The sequence below is a fragment of the Malania oleifera genome, chromosome 9 (genome assembly GCF_029873635.1).
Source record: "Malania oleifera isolate guangnan ecotype guangnan chromosome 9, ASM2987363v1, whole genome shotgun sequence".
NCBI classification, from domain to species: domain Eukaryota; kingdom Viridiplantae; phylum Streptophyta; class Magnoliopsida; order Santalales; family Ximeniaceae; genus Malania; species Malania oleifera.
This window is the reverse complement of record NC_080425.1, coordinates 74029860-74049579: the sequence shown is the minus strand read 5'-3', so window position 1 is coordinate 74049579 and position 19720 is coordinate 74029860. Positions and strand designations below refer to the sequence as shown.

The following is a 19720-nucleotide window of genomic DNA, read 5'->3' as shown; positions in this document are numbered from 1 at the left end:
GGGTGTGTGTGTGTATATATATATATATAAGGTATTAAGTAAAGAGATAAAAGGGGGAAAAAAAAAAAAAAGAAAGAAAGAAAGAAGAAGATAAGGAAGGATTGTGAATAAAAGAAAAAAAAAAAAGAGAAAATTTAGTTCTTAAGTTTCTGAACAAAGCAGGAAGAGGAAATAAGGAAAAAAAAAAAGACGCTTCACGCGCAAAAAGGGAAGAAAAAGAAAAAGAAAAAGAAAAAACTCTCTTACCTCACGCTCTCCACTTCTCTTCTCTCTAGGATTTCGCAGCGGATTCTTACCCAATTGAAAATCCGAAAATACCACTAGACCCCATTCGCCACCACCGACATATCTACTGAAGTAGATTTGTCACAGGAGCAACGTGGACATATCTCTTGGGGTAAGGCAAATTCTCATTCTTATCTCAATTTTTTAAAAATTTTAAGTCAAATTAATGATCGGACACCACCACGAGAATCTAAGGATGATTCTCTACAAATCTAGCGGAGTGGATTTCTCATGGAATAATTGTAGGAATAGCCCCAAAACTAGAATAAATGGGTTATTTAGAAATTAATTGGTATTTAATTATTGTAAATTACGAAAGGTTAAAATAATATTTTATTATGGTTGATTTGATTGAATTAGGATTCGGGTAAGCGCTGCGAGTATAATTTTGGGAGCCCTGTAGGCGTGGTTCAGGAAATCAGGTAAGGGGGAATAAAATTATATCAGTATTTTATTAAAGTGAACTGGTTATTTACGTGCATATGAAATTCATTATTTATCTATATAATTTTTTTTGGAATAGTTTGAGTACTGGAAAATGATGATTTTGGTTAAAGTTTATATTTGGGATAATTGCGTATGATATTAAATTCGTGTGACATGGGAACAATTTTTCCAAATAAATTGAATATGAATTACTGTGATATTTAAGTTTGCATGTGGGGATGTTTGGAATGATTATGACATGAGGAATGGATTGTTATGTTTAATTCCCGTGTGGAAATGTATTGATCTGTTGGGATACTGTGTGGAAATGTATTGATCTGTTGGATTACTATGTAGGAATGTATTAATATGTTGGATACCTATGCGGTAATGCATTGATGCATCTATGTGAACCAAATGGTGTGGTTATTTGTATGCATCTCAATATAACGTTAGCATGAGGAGGTTGTTATATTGCCTAGATATAAATCACGATATGACATTGGCAGGTCGAGGAGCTCGTCATATTGTCCTTTATATGGGGTAGGACATTGGCAGGTCAATGAGCTTGTTCTACTGATGTACGACGGGTAGGTCATGGAGATTGGATACTGGTGAATAGTGGTGCCTGTGTGGGCCACGTGTAGCGAAAGCTGGAGGGGTGCCTATATGGGTTACGTTATATCCTGTGTGGATAATGGCGCCTGTGTGGGTTATGTTATGTATCCTGTGTGGATGGTGGCGCCTGTGTGGGCTATGTTATCTACCCTGTGTGGGTAGTGGTGCCTGTGTGGGCTACGTGTAGATAATAAGTACGTAGGTGCCTGTGTGGGCCACGTACTGATATGTACGCAATTGCTCTGTGTGGGCCTCGTACTGAGGACATTGGAAGACGAAATATAAGTTGCATGATTCCTGTGTGGATGTGTTGTGCATGTGAATTTAATTAAAACATAATAATAATGATACAGTATATTATGAATGCATGTGTGTGCATGCGGCGAGATAAACATATCACCGGGGGCTTACTGAGAAAGGCGAGTGCTCTGCTAGGTAGTTTCTTGGTATCAATGCAAAGGGATGCTACTTGTATGGGCGGGTGGACATCTCGATCCTTGGAAACCTTCGCCTTTAAACTAATAAAGATGTGTATACTGGCGGTGAGGTAATTCTTCACCTGAGAGCTTACTGAGTAAAGTGAGTGCTCTGGTAGGTAGTTTTTAGTACTAGAGCAGAGGGAAAATATTTATATGGACGAGTAATCTTCCCTATCCTTAGGGACTTTCGCCTACATAAAAATTATGTACTTGTGCATATTGGATGTGTGTATGTTATCAGATGTCAGTGATGTTATTAATGGTACGTTTTCTCGGTTGTTATTGATATTATATGAGAAGTAATTTATTTTGATATATAAATATTAAAACTCATTTGTCACGCATTGTTATAATTTATTACACCCTTACTGAGAAGTGTCTCACCCTAGTAGATTAAAAAATTTTCAGGTTCTTCTGGAGATCGAGTTTGAAGGCTTAGGCTGGGATTGTTTTTGGTGGTTTCTTTTTGAGGTATTGTGAGATACTGGTATATATATATACAGATATATTTGTACTGGGTTATGTTTTAAATACTGGTTGTGGATACGAAAATCTAGATGTTGTAGTGTTCGTTTTTGGGTTGTTATATAGAACTCTGGTATTTATTTGAGGTTATTTATTTATATTTCGTTGTGTGTATGTTAATTATGGTATCAGATACAGGTGATTGGAACATGTGGCACCCAGACCCCACTTGGCCTGGTTTGAGACAAACTCGAAGAGAGAGTTTAGCTTGTCGAAAAAGGCAGATTTGGGGTTTTTAGAGTTAGGGATAGCCTGAAAGGATACTGAAAGAACAAGAGGCAGAGATGATACTAGGGTTTTGAGGGGAATTTCATTTAGGGGAAGCTTTGGAAGAACCCTAGGTTTCTGGCTCGTTTGACTACAGAGAAGAGTGAAGGGAAAAGAGAGGAAGAGAGAGAGTCACAAGAAGAGAAGGATGCAACTGACAGGGAGAAGAAAATTTTGGCTTAAGTATTTCGAACCTTGAAACCGTCGGATGACGACACGTGGAACCTCATCTACCATTCATCTAAAGAGCCACGTGCTTATATCCGAACCGACCGAAGGATTGCTTATTAGAGGAACGTGATCCCTCCACGGCATCGATTCGTATGAAATCTCCCTTTACCGTTGGATCCCCACTCTGCCTTAACAGCCAAGATTGCCTTGAGCTAGGTGCTTCCTCAGACTCCGCTCCCTCCACGCACATGGGTCACTTGTTCCCTAGGCACGAAAAGGCACGCATGTGCTCTCTTCACAGCCGTCTGATCAGTCCCTCGATGGACGATTGAGATCTCGCCACAACTTCCATTTGCACACCACCTGCGCACCCTCACCTGATCGTGATGCGTGGCAGCATCACCACTTTCTGACCAGCAATGCGCGACGTCCTTGTTTCTACATGCGCCCGCATCACGTGGCTCCCTCTCAGCCATCCAATCACTTCGTTCACTCAATGGCTAAGATGAAGCCACGTGGTCCATTCGAACCTGTCCCAAGCTCCACTTTGGGCGCGACACGTGGCACGTGGCCCTGACCAGGCCTTAAACCGATTTTCCCCTAAACCGGTCAACGTTTAACAAGTTTCCTTCTTTTGAACCGGTTTTCACCGATTCTTCTTTATTTCATTTATTTTACTATTTAAATACTCAATAATTCACCAATAAATTAAAAAAATCATAAAAAAAAATACAAAAAAAAAAATCAAAAAGATTTTAAAAAATGCACAAAAATTTTTTTGAAGTTTTAAAATGTTTTTCACTTTAAAAATGTTATAAAAACTTCAAAAATTTTGGGGAAATTCACAAAAATATTTTAAAGTTAAAAAACTATTTTTTGCATTTGAAAAATCATAAAAATTCACAAAAATTCTAAAAAATCATAAAAATTCATAAAATTCGGGAGAAAATTTTAAAAATATTTTTTGGGACTTGATTTTTATGATTTTTCTTTAATTGTCTTTTTGTTATTTCAAAATTCGGAAAAAGTATAAAAATTGTTATAAAATTCAAGAAAAATGTAGAAAAATGTAAAAAAAAAAATATTTTGAGATTGGAAATTCATCTTTTGCAAATTTTTTATCCCGATTAAATTCCAAAACCATTTTCATACTTAAAAAAACCTTACGAAATTTCGAAATGCCGAGAGTTTATTTTGTATCATATTTTCTCGATTTTCCTCCTCGATGCTCTTCGAAGTACGGTATGCCCTGATTTTGAGGGAATACTTATATAGTATCTTATTTTGTGTATTTCTTTACACCTTTTGAAAGGAAGTAATTTCAAAGGCTTATTAAATTAATCTTGGGATAATTTTTTATTAATTAGGTACCGTTCGTAAGAACGGGCGCGTAGGGGGTGCTTAATACCTTCCCCTCGCATAACTGAACTCTCGAGCCCGACTCCGGTAACGCAGACTAATTCTACCCTTTATTGGGTAGTAATAAAGTGTTCTAACCATACTAAAAGGTTAGTGACGACTTCATACACCATATTTTCCACGAAAATGATATTTTTAAAATTCACCTCATCCAGTTTGCGTCTAGGAACGTCGCGACATCAAGCACACCTATGAACTCCTCCGGTGCTAACAAAGTATTTAAATGCAAAACAAATATTTATGATTTCTTATATATATGGTTGGGTCTAAGACCCAATAGGCTTAACCTTTTGGATCAAGTTGGTGTTCACTCATGTGTATCAAGCACACATATAGACTCCTCCAGTGCTAACAAAGTATCTAAATACAAAACAAATATTTATGATTCATGGAAATCATACAACCTGTATAAACCAATCAAAATATAAAAATATACTTGTACAAATAGAATTAACCAAAAATTAAATTTTATTGAATTAGAAATATAATACAAGTATCTAAATTTAAAAACTATTAGTGTGGAGGGTCTTTGAATGACTTGATGATATACATATGTGAGCACCAACTTGACTTACACACCCATCATCCACTTAACTTTTTCAATGTGAGACGAACTTGCTAGTGAAATTCCCAATAATCTCCCTCTCACTTATGAGTTCTAACATGAAATTTTCAACAATCTCCCTCTCACTTATGAGTTCTAACCACACTCCTTTGAGCGAGAATTATCTTGCTTATGAAACCAAGCCTTACTCCTAGTGCTTTATGTTCTTTGAATTGAATTGCATGTGCCTCGTTCAAACACTTGGTCTTCAAACTATCAGCCAAGTCAAGAAAATTAACTTTACAACTCAGAGCGTACAATATCTTTTTGCCTCGAGTTACAAACCATTGACTTTGATATTGTTAGTTAATATCAAGGGAGACTTATTATAAACTTGAATACATGAGTGATAACTACTTTGATGCAAAAGTTAAAACCAATAAATCTTGGATAGCATATATTATCTACTTAATTTTTTCATATGACAAACACATAAGTAAAATTATCAACAAAAATTTCAAAGAAAATGCATAAGATGGTCCCTATATGTAGGGTCTCCAATATATATATGTAAATACGTATAGTGATCTTCCACACGAACCACACCAAGTGAATGTGCACTAATTTAGTTCACATGAAACTTTCTGCATCTCCAAAAAATCTGTACATTTTTTCAGTATTCCATTTGTCAAAAATAAAAATATTATTTTACTTTAATGATATAAGGGTTTGCCTTAATTATGATGGGTGAAAAGGCTTAAAGGTTAAAAGCTAGCCAAAATGGCAGGCATCAAAGACCCTACTCCCAAGGACGTTGCTTTATGGTTGAACAGTCTCATTTAAAAAATTAAAAAAGGGTTTTAGGGTATTAAGAGAAAAGGGGTGCCCTAGGAAATGAAGGGTCCTGCCATAAGTGGATATTTCACACCCCATGCGGCTTGGGTTCATTGTTCTAACCCTACATGCCAAATGTTCTTGCACTAGGTCTCCATGGGCTGGTTAAGGAAAAATTTGAGGCCATGTGGTTAGAGTTGTAACGACTTTGGATAAGATATCATATAAAATTATATTAAAATTTATTTAAATTTAAATTTAAAGTCTGAAATCTATGCTATTAAATGTAACTTAATATTATTAATTAATAAGATGTAATGACTTCCATTATATTGATTTTCTTTTCGCTAGAAACCATTATATTGATAAATTCTTAATAATTATTCCTCATGTAAAGGGAAAGAAAGGGGAAAAAAATATATTGTTAAAGAAGTGATGTCTATATGATCAAGTAGTGGGGTAGGGACTTGATGAAAAGACAATTTGTGCAAGTATAATTGATTTACTTATTTTATTTCCTTCCATGTTACTTATACTTCATAGTGATCAATGGATTTTATCACTAATAATAGGAGAACCGTTACTAATATATTGTCGCCATGATTAGAGCGAGAAAACTTACGTTTAGTAACGAACTTATTAGTGACGAATTATAATTTGTTTCTAATGATTAGTTATTAGTGATGGTAGTATATTTCGTCACTAATATCCATTATATTAGTGACGAATCATATTTTCGTCATGCCGAGCACATGAGTTAATATGCAAGAAACTTCAATTAAAATTAAATAGCAGTCATCATGTTGGTTGATAGACTGAGATCAAAAGGTATTCACATGTTAGATGCTGTGAGACCTATTTATTTTATTTAGACAGTAAATTTACATTCATTTGTATTTTAAGACGATGGACATATAACATGTCTCAATATACTAATTAGCATGTTGACTAATACATCAAAATAGACTTAATATTTTGTCATCATTATTATCAGGATCTAGCACCTACCACTGCATCAAAAGCTCGAGCTAATAGTGAGGAACAACAATTCCCTTATACATGATAGTGCAAAGTCCCGCATCTATACTTGCTACAAGTATGCACAACAATAGGATAGGCTATCAAGTACCAATACTATATACTTTTATATACGATAGCGAGTCCACATGGAGATCATTGGCACCCATAAATGCCAACAATCTCCCCTTCAGCAATCCCTTAAAAACTCGAATGTGCAACCTTACTCTGATACCAATGTTAAGATCCAGCACCTACGAGAAGAGTTTAAAACTTTCAAACATCTCTTTAATACCAATATTAGGATCTAGCGCCCATCATTGCACCAAAAGTTTGTGCTAACAGTTAAGATCAATCATTTTCTTATATATGGCAGTTAAAGCCTCGAGTGCTAAGGGGTCTCAAGTGCTAAGTGCACAAACAAGATGAACTGTTAAGTACTAATACCTTATATACATGATAGTGAGTTCATAAGGAGATCCCTAACACCCTATAAATGCCAACAATGAATAACCATGGTTCTTCATTGTTGTTGTATAAATGCCAAATCGACTAATATTAAAGGAAAATATAGGTTCCGAATGTTAAACATTATATTAAATTTTCATAAAACAATAATAATATTTTTTTATTTAATAAATTAGAAATTCATTTGAAGTGTTACTTAACATGAATATTAATACTCTTCACAGACATTTCAAACTCCCACAGAATTCACTTTTTCATGTTCAATCATTTAAATTTTTAAGTTCAGATAAAATACATTTTAAATATGTACCAAATTTCATATAAATTCATAGAAAATATAGTTTTAAGACCCAAAGGTCAGTTTAAATTAATAAAGCAAATGAATGTGATGCAGATAACCGATGTCAACGACCTTACCATATCGATGCCAACAATGAGCTTACAGTAGTCATGGTTACAAGACCCAAGCTGACATTCATAGCAGTCCAACATGAGCTAAGAAACCGACCCATCTACCATGCTCTCATCATGAGGGAGGGACCAAGAGTGCCTTCTTGAAACTGCAATCCAGTCATCTTGATCCAGCTTGAATAATGGACGCCCCGGGCGCAAGAGTGCCTTCTTGACTTATGAACTGGAAGGACTCGAGCTCAGTGGGAGCTTGGCCCAGATAAGAGACTTGCGAGAAGAAAGGGCAAAAAGGGGGAAACAAACAGGAGAGATTGAAGACAACGAGTGCAAACGAGAATTTCCACCAAGAACTACCTTTTTGGTCATCCCATTCCCATTTTTGCTGAAAGTATTTCACCATCCTGATATTGAGCAGTTCCAAATTTACTCAAGAATTAATCCAATAACTTTTATGGCAAGCATTTTAAGCCAACAGCATGGAGCATGAAAATATCATAGCTTAAATGCACTGCATCGTGATGACTATTTTTCCTCTCAGTTACACCAAAAGGTGCGGTCAATACAGCCAGAACCACACCTGTAACCCAAGTCAATTCGTGAGGTTTTTTATACACACAAAATAATCATTACAACCATCATAGTTGCCAACCATCGATGAACTGATCGGATTAGCGTAGCACATGCCAGTTCATACATTATTATTCTCCATGACTATAATTCTGAACACAATTAAAGCAGTTTCTCCCCCTACCACTCCCCTAACCTTTTAAGCATTTAAGCTTTTTGAGGCAATCTCAAACACGTTCTCTGACAGTCCATTGGCAGACATAATCATCTCCAGCTGTGCCTGTCAAAAACAACATTCCATATTTTGCTTTTCAGGATATATATATATATATATATATATATATATATATATATAGTTATATACATCGACTAGAATCATTGAAACTACGCACACTATCAATTTCTTTTGGGCAACACCCTGAAACATTGATTTTTAATTTTAATATTAACAATGTTCTTGCCCAAAAATACATAAAATCCTTTTTTCCAGCAGTAGGAACAAGAAAATATATATATAGAACACGGTGAGTGTAAGCAAGCCAACCCAACTTGTGAGCTACTCAAGTTCAACTTGCCTCATAAGCACAACTCAGCACAACTCAAATCGACTCTAGTAATCTCAAATCAGGGTTGCAGTGAGCTTTCATTATTTTATTACATTATTATATTTTTTATCATATATTTCCTAATGCTTTATAACCAAATCGACACTAGTCAAGTTTTAATTTTCAAAATTTGCAGCCAATTTTGACTTCAACACTCGCAAAGCTCGACCTGAGTTTGAGCCTAGAATTTCAAAGATGAGCAAGCCTGATAAACTTGAATGCACACCCATTTCAAAAACCATGAATATTATTACAATACCAATCATTTAGTATTGTTACCTTTGCAAGGCCTTGCCGTTTTTCATCATAACGCCTCCATCTAGAGAAGGCTGACACCATCCGAGAGGCCACCTGCAATCAACACAGAAAAAGCAAAATTATAACATTTCAACTTGAATAAGCATGCGGGTATGCAAAGATCCTCATGAATCAAGAGCCTTTTTTTTTAAAGGTACCATACCTGAGGATTTAGTTTGTCTAGTTGCACCACAATTTCTCCCAAGAATTTGTAGCCTGATCCATCTTTTGCATGTAAATTCACGGGAGATCCACAAAATCCTCCTATTAGTGAGTAAACCTGATCATAGACGAACTTCAATGTAATCTTTTACCACCAATTGATATTTCCCTGAACAAATGACTAATTTACTGAAGGTCACAGACCTTGTTTGGATTACGCAAGTCAAATGCAGGATGCTTTAAGAGGTTCCGCACATTCTCAACATTACCCGGAATGTCCGATGTAGCTTGAAGAGCAAACCACATATTTACAACCTGAAGAAGAGTGGAATGAGAAATTCTACAACCAAAATAATAAAACATAGCTTAGATTTAATTTTGGATTGACCAACCATTTGGAATGAAGTCTTGCTTACCAAAAAGTCATCCTGCCACTTGTTATAGAAGTCGGCCAGGACATCATCACGGGTTTTACCAGGGTTCTGGGCAAGTGCCGCCAGAGCAGCAAATTGTTCTGTCATATTAGTTGCAGTATTATATTCATGCAGTGCAAGCTCAGTGAGTTCCGGGTCTTCAAGTGCCACAAGATATGCTATAAATCACACAAGACATAATGGTGAGTAATAACAATGTTTCAATACATTCATCATGAGAAAGACATGATTCAAAATAACACAGACCAAGCGCAATATTTTTCAGAGCACGTCTGGCCATATTTGGATGGTTAAACACATATTGCTCTGAGCTCCTGTTGTTTTCAACCTGAGGAATTTATAAAAGGGCAAGTTAAGTCTTAAAGAAACTATTAATAAAAAATAAATACAATAATGTGACATCTGATTTAAATAAATCCTTAAAAACACATTACCGTGCTAAGAAACTCTGCTTTGAGTTCACAAGCAAGCTGCTTCCTGATGAAAGATCGAACTGCATGAACAGCATCTGGATCTGCAACTTCCATCATGTCCATGATCTCCCCTTCACCAGGCAGAGTAATTGCCTTGGCAACAAATTCCTGGATAATAAAAACACGAAATTAGAGCACTCAAATTTTGTTTCAGAATAATTTATAGCAAAAAAAAATCTCTAGCCTTGCTGTAAATACTTTGTCCAAGCTTGAGTCACAAAGTATGCTTTTGAGTCCATGCACAAACTCTGGTTTAAGAACCAGTTGTTTGTTTTGTTGAAAATCAGAAACCAAGCCAAGCATCAACTTCCTCGCCAGTACCTGTCCAGCTTCCCAACTAAAGCAAAAACCATTTAAAAAGCATTTTGTGTACCAGCTAGAGGGGATGAACTTCTGTTGCTTCTAGAAAGATATACCGGTTAAACTCATCCGAATCATGAGCAAGAAGGAAAAATAGATCACTATCGCTGAGATCAGAGTCCAGACGTAAAGGAGCACTGTATCCCCGCAAAAGTGATGGAATTGGCCGCTCAGATATGTCAGAGAACACAAATTCTTCTTCTTTCTGCTTAATACCAATAAACAAGAATATAATTATTTTCTTAAATAGCAATAGGAAAAAGGGAACTTGACAATTCTTATTTGCAGAATTTTCCATCTATTTATCACCATCAGGACCCATACACTAGAAAACCTTCCCAAGAGATAAGGTCCAACAAGCAAACAATGCACGGAAAGAGGACAATGAATCTGACATCCCACGAGAGAGAGAGAGAGAGAGAGAGAGAGAGAGAGAGATAGAGAGAGAGCCCGTGGCCTGAAATAGATCAATAGAGGGGCAGTGATCATGGGAAAAAAATACATGTGGTATGTGGATTTGGTGTGCATATTTCTTGTATTTGTGATAAAGGATATAAACTTTGGGGATGACTCTTAAAAGTAAAATAACAGCGGAAAAAGTCAGCTAGAGACAACACGCCAATATTCAGATCATGACACAATGGGCAATGTGCACCTTTCCATTTGGGACCACCAAAATCTTTTGCAGAACACAAAATGCCAAATTAGAATAGTTAGAAAACCACCAACATGACTTTCCTACTGCCCCAGGCCAGAGTGGGTCCACTGAGCCAAGTTTCATCAGCATTGGAAACAAGCTTTAGAACAAGTACAAATTCAGAGTTTCCTAGCTGACCTTTGTTAGCCGAAGAACTGCAGTGTGGACTTGCTTATCATTATTGCTTGCAAGGGGCTGCAAAACCCCATCATGATATACAGATGAGAGAGATATGTCCTTGCCACTGGGGTCCAATAACCCGACCGCCACAGGAATGAACATAGGTTCTTTCACTGGCTGCCCTGGCGTTGGTGGCACTGTTTGACTGTAAAAATTTAACCCCCCCCCCCCCCCCCAAAAAAAAAAAAAAAAATACAAATCATCAATTATAAGCCATAAAGCAGAAGGGAGGAAAAATGCTTGCAACAAAATTCTTAGAATCGCCACCTAAACTTCAGGGAATAAGTATGAGCTTCGGCATTGTAAGATGAGGTAACCTTTACACGAGGTGTCCCAGCCTGGGAGTACCTGAAATTTAATTTGATTTTAGAGCATATATCATCAAAACAATCAGATGGAATTTCACAGCGCAGCCGACAGGAGTAACACAAACCAAAGCAAGAAATTAGCAAAATCTGCATCATTAGCATCTCGCATAGCTGCAAAGAAATCTTCACAAGTTACAGCTTGCCCATCATGCCTCTTAAAGTAAAGATCCATGCCCTAAAAAATAGAAATGAGAGACATTAGCAGATTTCAGTGATAAAGCAGCCTCACATGTGTTAGGTTTTTTATATCAACCACATTAGACTTGAGAATGTCCTTACTTTCCGAAATCCTGAACTCCCCAGTAAGGTTTTGTACATCCTAACGACTTCAGCTCCCTGATAAGCAGGACCACAAAAGTACACCAGTGACACCTCCAATGTAAGCCCTTTTAAAGAGGGGGGGAGGGGGAGAGCAAGAGGAGCAAGAAAGTCCAAACAAACAATTCATACCTTTTCGTACACCTGCACACAAACATTGAGACAAATAAGAGATGGACTAGTTAGATCTCCAGAAGAACAGACAAAGAAAGATGAGTTAATAAGCAGCAAAACAAATAGTAAACGTACCGTCACTGCAAATTGGTGAATGCCCAAATCAGAATTGTATCCAGCATAATACCAGATGGCCAAAATATTGTCACATGCCAAAAACAAACGCAATTAACAATTGCCAAATCCCCAATACAAGTTTTTATATGAACTTTGATCCATATCAATTATAGAGAATAGAAACTTGCCTGTATAGAAGTTATCCATCTGTTGAGGAAAAAGAAGCACATAGTAAATACAGTACACAAGAAAATTATTAAAAGTTTTGAGAGTAAGAAAATAAATTTACAAGGAAGAATCATCATGCAGAAGGAGGTTTCCAACCTTGATGTAAGAATGTGGCCGAACAGGATGAGCCATGGGACCAGCATCCTGTAAAATAGGAAGATAATGAGAAATTCAGCAAGACATAAAATATTCCACGATCAGAACATTAATTACCATCCAGAGTTCCAGACTGAAAAATATAAATGTTTAACTCATGAATTCTGCTATTGAATTCAGCAGTATAGCATTAGTCACATACATGACTAGCCTGAAATAACAAAAGTGAAGGCATATACTAGAAAATACAAAAACAAAGGACCTGTGGGAACTGATAATTGCGAAGCTTTGAAACATCAGCAATCCGCTTCACTGTACGGCTTCCCATGTCTGAAGAAAATTCCTGCCAATTAAGCACAGCTTTAGAGATTTTTAAGCTCATTCACAGAAAACTTGGATCACACCAACCAAGACAGTTCATGGCACATATTCCACTTAGTAACTGATAGAGTCCCTGCACCTGATCACGAAAAACTGTGAGACCTTCCTTCAAACTAAGCTGAAACCAGTCGCGACATGTCACTCTGCAGTCATTTTAGCCTAAATTAATTCAAAATTTAAACACAACCAAAAAATTTAATGTTTAAGACTCCATTTGGATCCAAAAAAATTGAGAAAAGACAAGAAAATAAAATTAGAGGAAAATCAATTTCTTGTATTTTCACTCTATATCAAATACTACTAAGAATGAGAATTTGTTCAAATATGATTAAATTTTTTTTAAAAAACACAGATTAATGACATGTAAAATAAAAATTGTCAATTGATTTACACTAATTTTATTTTATTTCTCATTGTCCTTGATAACCAAATGAAGAAAGAAGTAAATTCCATTTTTTTCCTTTCCTTTCCTTTCCATTCCTTTATGTTTTTTAAGTTCTAAACAGGGCTTAAAAAATGAAAATAAATTCCTCCAGTTCTATAAAAATCACCAAACTCATATGAAAAAATTACACAAGATAGTTCACAAACTTTAATTAAATACCTATCCGTTCACAAACTTTAATTAAATACCTATCTGTTCACAAACTTTAATTAAATACCTATCCGTAAATCAGAAGAGGAAGCAGTTTTCTAAACTAAAAAAAGTAAAATAAAATAAGATAAACAATTAGTGTTTTGATAAATGCAAGAGGAGAAGTCTTTATAAGAGCATATAGAAAATTGTGAACGCAAGGGTAGACGAAGAAGTTATTACAAGTTTATCTTAAAGCAAATATTGAGGAAATATAGGCCAACCTGTTGCCAGTCCAGTTATGGAAATACTGCAAAACAATAAATGAAGCCCAATATTACAAATTAGTTCAGCCAACTAATAATGGAAAAAAAACATTCAGGGTACATTTGGTTTGCTGAATATCTATTCCATGGAAAAATATGAAACATAGTGAAAAGTTTCAATTTGTTATGGACTCAAAAAGAATTTCAAATTGTTATTTGCTTTATGTAACAACTTAAATTTCTTGTATAACTAATTGTAATTTACTATCTATTCCTAGGAATAGGCATTTTACGAACCAAATGTAACCTAAGTGTAAATCTTTTATGTATTGAACAATCAACCTCATGGCCAATAACTCCCAAAATTGCAGCATAATCTGCATCAGTGGCTGTTTCCGGAGATGCCAACACAAGCTTGGAATTGAAAATCTGTTTTTTATGTCCAAAGAAATTTTTAGAAGATTAAGGCAAGAAATGAACTTCATGACCATATACAGGTGTTGGTGTTATATATTCAGGGGACATACATTCAAACTCTTGTTTTCCATGGCTCCCCTGGCAATCAACGAGGACAAAAAAAGCAGGATTAGTAATTTAAATGAAATCACAAAACAAATGGAAATACAACACATTCATCACATACATGTTAAAATCTGGAACAGCTACAATATTGAAGAGATCTAGGTCGTATTCAAGTCCAAAAACCTGTTCACAGAACATAATACAGCATAGCATGCTTTAGAATCAAAAGCCAGAACTTAGGTTCAGGTTAGTCATGAAAAGCAGGTCAAAAGTGAAAAGACCAACATCTTCATCCCATTTCATAGCCGCCTTAAGAGAATACATGGCATGCGCTGTTTTAGGTACATCCTGTGATGGGGTCCAAATCCTAAGGGACACCTTCCGGCCTGAGCGGGTAATAAATGTGTCATCTCGGCTCTCCAACTGTCCAGCTACCAAGGCAAACAGGTAGCAAGGTTTCTTAAAGGGATCCTCCCATAAGGCAAAATGCCTACCACCCTGCAATAAAGTATAATAATAATATTAAATAGTAATAATAAACGTGTATAAATAGATCAATCAGCTCCTCTTAAATGCATACTAAGTTGAGTCACCTCAAGTTCTCCTTGCTGTATAAGATTCCCATTAGACAATAATACTGGGTACAATGACTTATCACCTTCAATGCGGCATGTGTATTTAGCCATGATATCTGGGCGATCCTGATGGTGAAAATGGAATGCATTAACAAGATAGATTCGGATTAATAATATACAACCAAACAAATCACTATAGTGAGGAGATCAGCGGGAGACCTGATAAAATGTAATCTTTCTGAAACCCTCTGCTTCACATTGTGTGCAGAAATTCCCAGATGACTTGTAAAGCCCCTGCATGGGTGATATTGTATGGTAAAAACAGGGGAGAGTTACTTGCAGTACAAGAATTTATACAAATAAGGCATAGTTTACCTCTAAAGATGTGTTGTTTTGTGGATATGTCTCATTAACAATTTCCAATGTAAATGTACCACTAGGTGGTGATTGAAGTGTCAGATGGCGCGAATTCAAGTTGAAATCTCCCTTCTGTAACACAATAATAAATTAAAGCTGTCAAGACTCTGTTTAGTTGTGAAAAATATTATCCATATGATTTTCCATTTTTCATCTCCATTCCAAATTTTCCTTTTTCAATGGTAAAACTATAGCAAATGTGTTTGTTTTTTGAAAATGATAAATCAAATATAATATATAGCATATGACTAAAAGGAATGTTCCGGTAGCAGTGATCATGGTGGCATGCGGCTGAGTGGTTGTGGTGGTAGGTGCAGTGGGTAATGGTGGAGGTGGCAGTGGCGGGTGATGGTGACAGTGATGGTGGTTGTGCATGATGACAGCGGTGGTGGTTGGGCATGGTGGCAGTAGCAGCATTGCCATAAACATACAAGAAAAAAAAAATTTTAAAATGAATACTCCACAAAACAGGAAATTTTGCTGCTACTGAACACACCCTAAACTGTTTAGAAATTTATTTGCAATCAAAAACTCAAAATGCTTATTTAAATGGTGAATTTGAAACAATTTTTTGTGTATCTAATGTAATTCAAGAGCCTAAAAAATTAGTAAATTAACAAATCAGAAATGACAACAATTTCATGGGTTAAACTGTTAAAGAGTCCAGAATTTAACAATGTACCCGTGAAAAGATGGAAATGGCACATTGACCACCATTGTTTTGAAAGAGATAACTTTGATATATGAACATATTGAGCATAGTGATCATAGAAAATACAGTGGACTTTCTGAATGGGTGCATAAAAAATTACATACCTTCAGTTCCTTGCCATTGACCTTAACAGAAATTAGCTTAAGTTCTTGCCCGTCTAGGACCAGTGGAAAAGAAGTGCCTGTTCCATATGATAAGTTAAGAAAAATCATTGTTTAAGAATTTCAAATCCAACCTCAAGAATACAGCTTCCATAAAATAGACATTTTTTAACATTGCTATAGAACAGTTTGAGTAAAACACTACGGTAAACCCAATAAAGTAGTTAAATAATCTAAAATACTAGCCAATACTACAAATGATTCTATTAAAATTCTGGGGAAAAAAAAAGTTCAAAATACTACCTTCAACCCTGGGGAAGACAACAATTTTTGAAGAGACAATAGTTTTTTCCTCGCCCAGCCAAAAATTCAGGTCAACCTGAGGAGGTAACTTCGTCAATACACAATAACACAAGCCAATGCTGCACATTCAAATTCACCCAATCCATCATATTCAAATTTGATTAAATAGTGGAGTATGTATGAACCGTATCAAAGTAGTAATCGGGCAGCTTGTAATCCTCAAGGAAGATCTCCTTTGGAGCCTCCATTTTCAATTCTTCAACTTGAATTGGTGAGGTTTCTGTTGCAACTGAACAAATTGGCCTTCTGTTGATTTGTCTTGCCCTCTAGAAATAATAATAATAATAATAATCAATGAAATCAACAACCAGACGAAACAGCATGAGAACAAAAGCAAGATCTGCTATTTAATGAAATGCCAAGGCACAGCATTCCAATGATAAAAGAATCACGAAGGAGAGCATGGAAAGGTTAAATTCAAAATACAGCTACTTACAAAGAGGGAAGGATATGGGAACCGCAAATCCCTTGCACGTGCAACCTGGAAACAAAAGTGACAATTAAGTCCTCAATTTGAAGTCCATTGTTTGAGATTCATGATGGAAATTTAAATACAACATAAAACACCAGCAGATTGAGCTATCTAGAGAAAACAGACAAACCTCTGAACTAAGAAATTGCCTGTATCTAGATATGTTCTTCACTGTACGCCCAAGTGAACTAACACGACTGGTATCTTGAAGCTGCAAGGAAATAAACAGATAAGCTTATGTAGATGCACCCTCTGAAAATGCAAACCTAGAATTTGCCAGCCAGTAAAGTAAAATGCTCACTAAAAATGTGTTCGCGCACAAATGCATAAATGGAATTTTCCAGCCAGCAAAGTAAAACGCTCACTTAAAATATGTATTTGGGCACATGCACACACGCATGAGAGAGAGAGATAGAGAGAGAGAGAGAGAGAAACTGGACACCATTAAAGAAGTTTCAAAATAAACATTGTACCTTTCAGCTAGGGAAAAATGCAAAAAAAAGAAAAAAGATTTTAGGTTACGGTGAATCAAAATAAAATCTTCATTCAATTTATGATTTACTATTTTGATGTAAACCCCATTTGGTGTAAAATATTAAAAAGCTGAATCCTTATGCTTTGTGCTGTCTTTGCTCCCAAAGGACTGAAGACTTTCTTCAGCTAAGATAGTAGTTTCAGACATGATTAAAGTTGTCAACACAAGTAAATACCTGAACTGGGGAAAAAAATAAACTCCAAAAATATTCTAAGTTTCAGTTCCTTTTTTTATTTTTTTCCTGCTAAATCATTCTACTCAATAAACTTCAGTTTCAAACTTCACGCACAGAATAAACAGACAGTGCAACCATTTGACGTGAGACACAGCGCTGTAAAGCACACTAAAATGGCGACGGAAATAACAGCCGTCATATGTCGGATAGGAATGTGTCAAAAAGGAAAAACGAAAGATAAAGCATCATCTTACGACTGAGATTCCAATAACAAATCATTCAAAAGATTCCACGCTCCATTACCTATTGTTTTCTCGGGAATCAACCAGAAAATTACAACATTAAACAAACAATAACAAAAGAGGAAATGGTAATGGGTAATCACAGGAGCAGAAGCGATCAACCCCAACAGACCTGTCTTCGCCAAACCCGAGCCTTTGTACGGCAGAACCAACCGAGCCATTCAATTCAAACCCTAAAACAAGCTACTACAGATATTATCACCAGAAGATAAACATTAAATCACCGTCGACCCGCCCATAGGGCTCAGTTTTGTAGCAAAACAAAAACTACCCAGATGCCCAATAGACAGAATGTCCTCAAAAATGGACCCAAAACCCGTAGATCAAAGCAGCACAGAACCGCCCATGAAAAAAAAAGCCAGAGCAGAACAGGGTCAGCTTGGGTTCTTATAAAGATATGGATAATTCAAAATATGGACAGGAAAATTCAAAATAATAATAATAATAAAAACATAAATAAAAATGAGATTAAGTTTCAGCGCAAAACAGACATAAGATTGAGAGTAAGTGCGAGAATCGATTAGTGTTTACCTTGTTTGCTGATCGGTATATCAGAGAGAACAGGGGTAAACGGAGGATCTATGGAAAACAACGAGAGAAGGCGAATACATTTATATATGGTAATCATAAATTTGCTAAATTATCGAAAAAAATTATAAATAATTATGTCAATTTTGTGTCTCACATCATTGTTCATGCTGAGAAAACATCGAGGTTTTTAAAGATCCAATTATTAGTTACTTGAGCTGGGCCCATGAGTTGTCCTCTAATTCGGCCCATATTGAGGTGGGTTGAGCAGTGTCTTGGGCTGGGCTGATCATGGGCTAGTAGTCAGAATTGCGCAGTGGGCTTTGTTGGGAGATGTGAATGTCCATCCAATCTCCCTTCTCCCAATCAACTCAAAATAAGAAGAAAAATAAGGAAACTGTTATAACTGGATGATGGTTGTCTTCATGTGGCTATCCCTCTCCCATCCATCATGTCTCCCTCACCTTTTCATCTTCTCTCTTATCTCTCTCACTCACTCCCAGCAATAACTAAATGAAACCTCATCTGCTCCTCCCACATTCCTATATAAGGAGGGGCAGATTGGGAGAAAAGGAGTACATGTAGAAAGAAGAAGAAGGTGCAAGAACTAGTAGTTGTGCGCAGAGAAGAAGGTAAGCAAAAGATGGGTGAGAAATATATTTTTGTACAAAGTAAGATCTATATTGTTATTCCTCCTAAAAAGTGAAGTTTTGTTCTCATCCACCCGTGAAGTAGGTATATCTGAACCATATAAAATTCGGTCTCATTTTCATTTATTTTTCTGCTCGTTTCTATTTATTTTATTATTAATTTCTATATTATTTTATAACATATTAGCAGCACAAGACTCTAACCAACTGACATTTTTTTAATTCTTATTTAATTTATGAGGATTTAACCAATTGATATATTTCTATATATTTATAACGCCTTAATGGTCGATTTTATTTCTATACCGCCTATATATATAAGAGGTAAGCAAAAAGTGGGTGAGAAATATATTTTTGTACAAAGTAAGATTGATATTGTAATTCCTCCTAAATAGTAAAGTTTTGATCTCATACACCCGTGGAGTAGTATATCCAAACCACATAAAATTCGGTCTTGTCTTCATTTATTTTTCTGCTCATTTCTAATTATTTTATTATTAATTTCTGCATTATTTTATAACAAGTTATCAACACAAGGTTCTAACATATTTCTATATATTTATACCGCCTTAATGGCCGGTTTTATTTCTGTACCTTCTATATATATATATATATATTGTGAATTCCGGTGTTATCCCAACAGGGTGGGGTGAATTAAGTATTTTTA

At 35.8% G+C, this 19720-nt stretch overlaps 1 protein-coding gene across 1 annotated transcript; it reads right to left on the bottom strand.

Moving 5' to 3' along the window:
• Positions 1–7943: 7943 nt before the first annotated feature.
• Positions 7944–18239, bottom strand: LOC131164412 (puromycin-sensitive aminopeptidase). The gene is made up of 33 exons (XM_058121576.1): positions 17959–18239; positions 16994–17074; positions 16828–16872; positions 16517–16657; positions 16332–16407; positions 16032–16108; positions 15174–15287; positions 15018–15092; positions 14817–14924; positions 14509–14721; positions 14345–14406; positions 14229–14256; positions 14044–14130; positions 13720–13745; positions 12941–13004; positions 12743–12823; positions 12481–12528; positions 12345–12363; positions 12175–12179; positions 12058–12069; positions 11887–11943; positions 11673–11782; positions 11507–11587; positions 11198–11384; positions 10419–10567; positions 10201–10339; positions 9964–10110; positions 9776–9857; positions 9512–9687; positions 9300–9410; positions 9097–9213; positions 8916–8987; positions 7944–8311 (listed from the first exon to the last, which is right to left on the bottom strand). The coding sequence occupies exons 1-33, from the start codon at positions 18034–18036 to the stop codon at positions 8231–8233; spliced, it is 2949 nt and encodes a 982-aa protein (XP_057977559.1). The 5' UTR covers positions 18037–18239; the 3' UTR covers positions 7944–8230.
• Positions 18240–19720: the final 1481 nt, after the last annotated feature.

Bases quoted from the DNA above. Each gene is read 5' to 3' on its own strand.
- LOC131164412 (XM_058121576.1), bottom strand. From the start codon at position 18,036: ATGGCTCGGTTGGTTCTGCCGTACAAAGGCTCGGGTTTGGCGAAGACA. The intron at 15,288-16,031 runs GTATGTAATTTT...ATTGTGTTACAG, and splicing joins TCAATGGCAAGGAACTGAAG to AAGGGAGATTTCAACTTGAA. The intron at 9,688-9,775 runs GTCTGTGTTATT...TGTGATTTATAG, and splicing joins TCTGAAAAATATTGCGCTTG to CATATCTTGTGGCACTTGAA.